Below are 9931 nucleotides of genomic sequence, written 5' to 3'. Positions count from 1 at the left end.
CTCCTCTCCTGTGCGTCAGCACCATCGTCTCAACCCCGCCCTGTCGAACTTGAGCAAACACGCCGTTCCCTCGAACCTGCTGCCGAGGTCACCCCGATGCCCTTGCATCACCACCCCGTGGCTGGACAGCCCTCACCGGAGCTCTTTTCGACGTCGTTTCCCCACGTTGGATCTGATCTCGCACGTCGACGTCGACACGTTCGACGAATACACCGAGGCAAGATCTCGTGGTTACCTTGTTTTTAATTAATGGTTAATATCATGTTATTATGATGATTAGATATAGATAAATTATTTTTGTGGTTAATACGTATTTTTAAATATCTGCGTGGGATGGTGATTGCGAGCGCACCGTAAAAATTAGATTAATAATGTTGTTAATTATATTTTTAAGAATTTCAGACATGAAATGGCAAGATATATGTTAAAATTAGAATATACAAAATTTTATCGAAAAGAAATTAATTAAGAAAAATTTACAAAATAGAAAAATATTACTTTTCATACAAAAAAGAATTATTATAATATAGTATATAAATATTTTCATTTTAAATTTGTTATAACAAGAATAATTTCAAAGAATAAATTTCGGAAAAAGAATATTATTATTCATGATAGTATGACTGATTGTCGTAGAGTGCGACATTTCATGTGCAAAACAACATTGGTTTCTAGTTTTCTTTTTACCGCATTATTATATTAGAGAATACATAAGTACGGATAATTTGTATGAGAACTTCGGACATCCCAGTGGTAAGATAATAATGAAGCCCCCTCATGTATTACATTCATGCTATAGTATTTTGTTTATGCATTTCATGTTCATTACAATTCTCTTTTCTTCTTCATAAACCTGCGTAATCATGTTTAATATGCCTTACTATATTCATGATCTTTTGATGTGTTGAGAACGTTAGTTGTTCATGACTTAGTGGCCTTGTGCGTCATGAACAAACCTAGCGACACGTGTGAGTGTTGACTGAGTTTAGGTGGTGAACCCGAGTTTAATAAGGATCATGATTGTTGAATTAGAGAATACAAAAGAGTTGGGATGGGGAGATCCTTGTTCATGTGATCGGATATAACTATTGATGTATCTTCTCGGCTCGCCCCATGATCCAGTACAGCTTGGGGTTAGTTTGTTGGGTCAAAGTGAAGCCAGTGTAGTCACTTTGGTCCGTGAATTGGATATTCACCCGAGTTTAACTTGAGTCGAACCAGGTTGAAATCGGATTGCGTGTAGCCTTCTGACCGATCCAGTGTAGCGGCGTATTGGGAACACGTAGGGGATTTGTCAACAGTCAGATATCCGGTGATATGAGTGATGACTTTATGTGAGAATTGACCAGTAACTTGTTATAGGATGGATTAGTCGTAGGAATTAGATTACCAGTTAGCTTGAGTACTTCTGTTCGTTCTGATAGTAGCAAATGTTCACTTAAATTGCTAGAATTACAGAATCATGTTCCATCATTATTATTGTCATAGCATGGGTCGTTAGACCGTTTTATCTGTACATGTGAGATCTTGCCGTGTGCCATGCACGCTGACGTATACCTGTTTTCTCTGGTGTGCGTCAGACTTAGGAGACGGACAGGTCCAGCTTGACGTTAAAGCAGAGCCAGTGTATGCCGAGCCGGAGTATCCTTCCGATGGAGTGGAAGAACAAACCGAAGCCTAGACGTGTTTTCTTTTCTGTAGTAATTGATGAACATTAGAACTCGTCATCTTTTTATTCTTTAGTTAATGTCAGATTTTCGTATTTTTGGCAGTACTTTCTTTTATTATGGACTATGTGTTTTTATTTCTATCTAGACCTGTTTTGTAATAAGGGTATGTTTGACCTATATTTTATATCTGGGATGATTTATCATGGATGATATGTTATTTCTTATTCTGGATTATCTTTCTATTCTTGCTATTGTGATTGGGGACGTATGATTGAGATTTATGTATTTGACGCTTAGCGTATTGGATTGAGAAGAAAAAAATTATGATAATATTTCTTCTTAATCTAATACGTCGCGAACTTGTTCACGTTCCGATTCCCCGATATTTTAGGAAACGGGGCGTGATAGGTTTTAGTGGTGGCCCATGCAGGTCCCGGTCCCGAGTCCTCACTAGTAAGAATATAGTAGACAATTTAGATACATATCATATTTCATCCGTAAGACTACAATTAAGTTCTTATACTATTATCTTAATAACTATGTTTTAGTTCCTATTTTCTAATATATTGTTTTGATTTTAACCCTAGTTATTTGTTCCTCGTTTCCTTCAGAACCATGGTGGGTACTCACGGTTTTAGTAACCCGTCTAGTAGCAGTGCCCCACAGCCCGAAGTGGATCCAAACCAACTTCTGGCAATGATTCAGGGATTGGTCACCAATCAGCAGCACCTGGCTGGACAGCTACATAGGGAGCCTTAGCACCAACCTCCCCCTCGCGCAGTGTCTGGAGTTAGAGAGTTTCGATATATGCAGCCTCCTTCCTTTTTTTGGTGCCGAGGGACCTTTAGCAGCAGAGGAGTTTCTCAAGGTCACTGAGACTATTCTCATGGTGACCCGTATTCCCCATGCTGAATGGGTGGACCTCATGGATATTCAGCTCACCAATACCACTCGGATATGGTGGGCAGCTGAGAAGACTCATTTGGAGAGGCCCATCCTATAGGAGACGTTCATCGAGTGCTTCAACAAGAAATATTTTCCTCAGTCAGCTCGGGATGAACTCCTACGAAGATTTGTTGAGCTCAAGCAAGGAGGGCGAACAATTGATGAGTACGAGGCCGAGTTTTCTTCTTTGAGCCGATATGCTCCCCACCTGGTTACAGATCCTACGATTAGGAGGCATCCGTTTCAGAAGGGTCTGGACAAGTATATTAAGATGACTCTGGCAGGTAGAGCTTTGGCGACCCATGATGCGGTATTAGATGCAGCACGCGAGATTGAGAGCATGCATAAGGAACCTGAGGACTCATACGTGATTCGGAGCAGGACACCAGCAGCTCCGGCCCGAAATGTTGAGCGTCCCCCTCCGAGGCAGTAGTAGCAGGCCCCGCAGAGGTAGCAGCATTCTCAGCATCAGCCATTCCCTCTGAGTCACCCTTATCAACGCCCTGGAGTGCAGACTCGCAGCCAACCATCGGTGAAGTGTACTCATTGTGGCTACACTGGGCACACCCAGCAGGAGTGCCGCAGGCGTCTTCGTCTGTGCTATGCATGTGGGTCCCCCAATCATGTCATTTGGAACTATTCGCAGCGGCAACAGGCCAGTTTACCACCACATCCAGTTAGGGCAGCTCTCCCAGCACCACCTCAACCAACTCTGACAGCACCGCCTCAGCATAGATCTTATCCTCGAGCAGGGCCACTTCCCCACAGCAGCAGGGTATATCAGGAAGCACACATGCAACAACCTCGGTGACAGATGTTCATGATGTCAGCCGTAGAAGCTGAGGCGAACGATCAAGTTATCACTGGTAAGAATGGTTTATTCTAAGTTTTATTTGCATATGAACTTCTTTAATTAGCATTACTTAATAATATCATGGTAGGATTGTTTATGAGTACTAAGTTAGTTGCATTATATCCTCCTAAATAGGCAAGGTTCTTGTTTCTTCTGTTCCTGCTTTATCGCTCTTTGATTCTGGAGCCTCCCATTGTTTCTTGTCTCGTCGATTTGCGAGTGTCCATTCTCTTCCTATAACTCCTTTGACTACGGGCTGGAATATCAACACTGGCAGTTGTGTCTTAGTAGCATCCACTGGTTATGAAGCATGCCCTGTGGTTATCTGTGGGAGGGAACTCTTTATAGACTTTCTGGTGATTGATTTGCCGAGCTTTGATGTAGTATTGGGGATGGATTGGTTGGGGTCATTCTTTGCCACCATTGATTGTCACTGTCGGAGCATAATATTCGAGATACCAGATTACCCAAGATTTGAGTTCACTAGTGGTAGCACATCGGTCGGACCTCGAGAGTTCAGAGCTAGACCGAAGAACGCGACGTTAGCTGCAATGCAAGTGGAATCCGAGAAGCCAATTGTAGTTCGAGAATTTGACGACGTGTTTCTCGACGATATTTACTGATTTTCATTGGATCGAGCAATTGAGTTTTCTATAGATTTGAACCCTGGAGTTGCACCGATCTCCAAGACCCATTATCATATGCCTCCAGCTTAGTTGGCCGAGCTTCGGACTCAGTTGGATGATCTTTTGCAGAGAGGGTTGATTTGACCTAGTGTATCAGCCTGGGGAGCACCTGTGTTGCTTGTGGGATGATCTTTTGCAGAGAGGGTTGATTTGACCTAGTGTATCAGCCTGGGGAGCACCTGTGTTGCTTGTGGGAAAGAAGGATGGATCAAAGCGGATGTGCATCGACTACCGGGAGTTGAATGCAGTGACAATGAAGAATAAGTATCCACTTCCCTGTATTGATGATATCTTTGATTAATTGGGAGGATCTAGAGTATTTTCTAAGCTGGATTTGCAGAGTGGGTATCACCAGGTGAAGGTTAAGGATTCTGATGTCCCCAAGACATCGTTCCGAATGAGATATAGACATTATGAATTTTTAGTGATGTCGTTTGGTGTGACTAATGCGCTGTCAACATTCATGAACCTAATGAATCTAGTATTCTATGATGTGCTGGACAAGTTTGTGGAAGTTTTTATTGATGATATATTGGTGTACTCTAAGAGTGAGGCGGAGCATGTAGAGCATTTGCAGTACGTGTTGAAGACCTTGAGACAGCATCGACTATTCGCCAAGTATAGTAAGTGCCAGTTCTGGCTGGATCGTGTTGCGTTTCTAGGACATGTGGTGTCAGGAGACGGCATATCATTGGATCCAGAGAAGGTATTTGTAGTGAAGGATTGGCCTATCCCTAAGTCGGTGTCCGATATTAAGAGCTTCCTGGGATTAGCTGGTTACTACCGTCATTTCATTAGAGATTTTTTGAAGATTTCAGAGCCGATGACACAACTTACGAGGAAGGATATTAAGTTTATCTGGTCCGACGCTTGTGAGAAAGTGTTTGAGGAGCTAAAGTCTCGACTGATTACGACCCCGGTCTTGACGATACCAGATAAGAGTGGGAACTTTGAGGTGTTTTGCGACGCATCAGGTAGAGGATTAGGATGCGTTCTTCAGTAGGATGGTCATGTGGTAGCATATGCTTCTCGTCAGTTAAAGAAGCATGAGCAGAATTATTCTACCCACGACTTGGAGTTGGCAACTATGATTTTTTCCCTTAAGCTTTAGAGGCATTATTTGTTAGGAGAGCAAGTGAAGGTGTTCACTGATCATAAGAGCTTGAAGTACATATTTACTCAGAAGGAGCTCAACATGAGGCAACGCCGATAGTTAGAGCTGATGGCGGATTACGACATTGATCTTCAGTATCACCCCGGCAAGGTCAATATAGTACCAGATGAGCAGGAAGTGAGGGATATGAGTATAGAAGATCTTCTTCCAGGAGTCACCGCATCTTTGATGAATCTTTAGATTCAATCGACACTGGTTGAGCAAATCAAGGCAGCTCAAGCAGGTGACCCATTTCTTCAGAAGTGCAGAGAATTAGCAGTAGCTATTCTTCGACCGGAATTTATTATTCATGAGGATGGATCCTTACAATTTAGGAGTCGTATCTGTGTACCAGGAGGAGATATTCGAGAGGAGATATTGCGAGAAGCTCATAGTTCACCATATTCTATTCACCCTAGAGGTACGAAGATGTATAAGGATCTGAAGCTGAAACGGTAATCGGGTCCTCAACAGAGTCACCAAATAAATAATCTGGTTTCTTCAGGGGGTGAGTAGAGTTAAGATCTTCGACCAGGGGTGCATCGGTGATTAGCTGCCATAAAGTACGACGATCTCCCTTACGTATCAACTTAGGGAGTTCTTCAGGTCCACCCGGAGCAAATTGGGGAATAGCCGGAATGAGCATGTGATCTCTAGCAGAAGCATAAGCCTCGCTATAGCGACCTTCTACCGTATTGGCGTTGATCACCTTTGAAGGAAATTCAACTAAAACGAATAATAGGCATTTACAAAATGCAGTTATGAGATTTCCTTTTTTATCTATGTAGGCGTTGAACTCATCTCATGGATCAGTGAGATAGAGTCACGGCCCTGTAATTGGTAAGACGATTTCAACGACATCACATACGCGCAAGACAAGGCATATTATCACACAAGCAACGTGGCAATATAACTCATCCTACGTAACGCAATACAATGTGAAATCACTCCAAATTGATTAAGACGCATTTTGACCAAGCAAAATGCGGCTATGAAGCGTCCACCCTCACGATGGAAGGTGACAGCTCTTCCTAATTACCTCACCAAGGAGAACAAAAGGGGGATATAATACATAATATGTCCATATGGGTTTCTAAGCAAAAAGGAAAAAAGTGCTTGTTAATTTAGGCGAGACGATTTGGAGTGTATTATACACACGAAGCACGACGTATCTTGTCATATAAGTAAGACAACATACCCGTCCTCTGGAGTATAAGGCAGCTGGAAATCGTCCCAAATTAATTAAGGCGTATTTTGACCAAGCAAAACACGGCTGTGAAGTGTCCACCATCACGAAGGAAGGTGGTGGCTCTTCCCAATTGCCTCACCAATAAGAACAAAGCGGGAATGCAATGTGCAATATGATATGCGAATGTTGAATTTATAAGCCAAAGGGCAATGAAAAGTTACTTGTACAGGAAAAAGGCTCTAACTTAGGTGACTGAGTAGTAGAGAGACCCCTCACAGCGCGTGATCCCTTCAGCGACATAGCTAGTCTTCAAAGGAAATCAGTGGTTCAGGTATGTTGAAAAGGGAGAGGAAACAATCCAATAATCAAAAGGAAATTACAATATTTTAATGGAAATTCTATAAAAAAAAATAGGATTTTTCAGTTAAAAATCTAATTAAATCTATGGATATAAAAATTGGGATATAGAGTTTTTATCAATACTCAAAAGTGAGATAATAGTTCCGGGTTATGTTCAAATCAAGCCAAATCAAATGCTTCAAGCCGACGGGTAGCCTATAGTATTCAAATCGAGCCAGCAAATAAATCCAGTGATCAATTGAGGCCAAACAAAAGGATCAAAGGTATCGGCTATCCCACGAGTTCATGAGTTCATCCAAGGTGAGAATGTGATGTACACACTCATATTCGAACAACGAGGATACGACAACAACTCTTGACTATGCACACAACAACAAACTCATTCATCAATCAAATGCCTTGAAAGAATTCAAACTCCGCATACAAGACTAAATGCAACCCAAGATCCTAAAATTTCAGCTATGCATTACCAAAATATATTTTCTTAAATGATAACACAACATTTCCTCGTTAGAAATCTAGCCTCATACCTGCATCACATAGCAGGCTTCCAGAAACTAAGTTTTTGGCAATTGAGGGAACATGTTTCATATTTTTTAATGTGAGAGTCTTCCCTGAAGAAAGAGTTAGCACCACAGTTCTAGTTCTGAGAATAGGAACCACAAAATGATCAGTCATTGATACGTTCTCTTTGGCAGTAACATAGGAAGAGAACAAATCTCTGTTAGAGCAGACATAACATGTAGCACCTGTATCTAACCATCAACCAGAGACGTTGTTGGAGGTTGTCACTTGGAAGAGCTTAGACACACAATTATCAGCTTGATTAATATTGTGTGTTGTCCCCTTCTTTGGTGCTTTGCAGTCCTTGGCAAAATGTCCTTACTTCCCATAGTTGAAGTATTTGCCGCTCTTCTTAAAATCTTTCTTTTGAACATTCAGGTTCTTTAGATTATGGTTCTTCTTTTTGTTAAAGGACTTCTTTTTCTTAGAAGAAGAACTAGTACCCTTCTTAGAGTTAGCAGTCATCATGTTAGCAGACGCCTTCTGCTTAGCTAGGAGCTCATTCTTCATGCCAATCCAAATCTCGTCCTCGATCCGAATGAACCTCTTCAAATCAGACAGAATCACCTATCTTTTCCTTCTTCAAATGTCCCTGAAGAATGACATCCAAGATGGAGGAAGCTTGTTGACAATTGCTCCAGAAATAAAGGTTTGATAAAGATTAATATTTTCATCCTTCAGCTTCATAACAAGCTTTTCGAGCTCTTTGACTTGAGGAAAAACCTCAGTATTGTCTTCGAATTTGAAGTCCAAAAATTTGTCAATGAGGTGAGACTTGGAAAGCTTCTCATCGTCCTTGTATTTCTCCTCCAGAGCATTCCAGATTTTCTTTGTAGAGAGCTTGTTGGTATAAGCATCTGCCAGATGATCAGTCAGGCAGTTAAGGAGATAACTCCTACAGAAATAATTATCTTTAGCCCATGAGGCTTCAAACTCAGAGTCTTCTTCAAAATCAAGTTTCTCCTTAGAAACCACATAGTATATTTGTTGGCCTTCTTATTTTGATGATGTTTAACAAACAATTTACCACTAATGTTGTTTGTCTAGTATTTGTGTTTTAGTATTTATTATAGACAAACAACGTAGTTAGAGGTTGGATGGATTGCGCTTCAACGATGATATCCAAATGAGGTTGGCGGAATGTCGGGTTGAAGCCTATACAATTCAAGTTAAAGATCAAGTTCAAGCTTCATCCGCAAGTGTACCAAGTCAAGCTAAATTGAAGATCAAGATTACTTGGGTAATGTAGTTTTAGATTTTATATTATGTGTGTTATATACTCTAAGCTCATCACCTTTAACAAGCTTATATTTAATGAAATCATATTTAGTGTTTTGAATATATTGCATAGAATATGCAAATTTATGAAAATATTGTATTTCTAGTTTATAGACTTTATAACAACATGTTATATCTTTTATCAAGTCTATACAATCATTTCATAAGGTTTCAAAATGTTGTTTAAGTCAAAATATCAAAATATCAATTTTCAGGTTTTCATGTTTTGGACTATTTTGTAAAATGATGATATTTCTCTTTTGGGAAGTCTTTTTAGAAAACCAGTTTTTGTAGCATGTGTATTATCATGTCTACAATCATTCCCCAAAGTTTTACATTTTTCTAAATTTATTTGATATTTTTAAACAGTGTTTTAAAATCAGCTCTAAAACCGATTTTTTCTGGAATGTCAGTTTTCGGTCGACCGGTACGATCGACCGGTCATTTGACCATTCGTCAGTATTTTTCCAGAGTATCGTCGGTCGACCGGTACGGTCGACCGAGAGCTCAAATCGGTCGACCGACAGAATTTCCAGTCGGCCGACGATGGTCCAGAAAGTTTTCTTCGTGTTTTTGCTCTCATCGGTCGACCGATGGGATTTTCGGTCGACCGACAATGTGACCGTTGGACTTCCAACGGCTCTTTCTCTGAGCTGTTTGCTGGGGTTTTTGGTCATTTTGTTTTGGGGTTTTTGCTGAGATTTCTATTGGGTATATATACCCCATTGCTGATGTCTTTTCAAACTAACTAAGAGAGTTTTAAAAACAAGTTTAAGAAAGTTTTAAATCAAGGGTTTAAGTTTGTTTAAAGTGTGTTTATAAGCTTTTAAGCATTTGAGTGTTTCGATTTTGTGAATCAAATTCCACAAGAGCTTGAGGAGATTATCTATTGAAGTTTGAGCTTCCAACTATCATCCCTCCATCTCTGCTTAATTGTTAAATCACTTTGTAATACTCTTGTACACCAAGTGAGGAGTGTGTGGTGAGAGTCGGGGATCGTCCCAAGAGGAGTGGCGTCGGTTGACGTGCCTAGAGAGAGGTTGTAACCGAGCACTTGAGGGAGACGCGGCTAGGTCCAACACTTAGTGGGTGTAGAGTGTGATTGCAAGAGTGTGAGTTGTAGAGTTTTCGGTTAGCTAGAAAACCGAGTGTGTAGAAGAAGTTCCGGCTTACAAACCGGATTGTGTTAGTGGATTTCTCCCCGTGAGTGGGGAGCGGAGACGTAGGACGGAA

General features: G+C 40.9%; 1 protein-coding gene across 1 annotated transcript; it reads left to right on the top strand.

Moving 5' to 3' along the window:
* On the top strand, window positions 4582-5157 carry LOC109847708 (uncharacterized mitochondrial protein AtMg00860-like). The gene has a single exon (XM_020416939.1). The coding sequence runs from the start codon at window positions 4582-4584 to the stop codon at window positions 5155-5157; it is 576 nt and encodes a 191-aa protein (XP_020272528.1).

This window comes from Asparagus officinalis, chromosome 7, assembly GCF_001876935.1.
Source record: "Asparagus officinalis chromosome 7, Aspof.V1, whole genome shotgun sequence".
Taxonomy (NCBI): Eukaryota; Viridiplantae; Streptophyta; class Magnoliopsida; order Asparagales; family Asparagaceae; genus Asparagus; species Asparagus officinalis.
Note: the sequence above shows the minus strand (reverse complement) of the source record. Positions and strands in the feature narration are given on the sequence as shown.

Coding starts and splice junctions, on each gene's coding strand:
- LOC109847708 (XM_020416939.1), top strand. CDS start 4,582: ATGTCGTTTGGTGTGACTAATGCGCTGTCAACATTCATGAACCTAATG.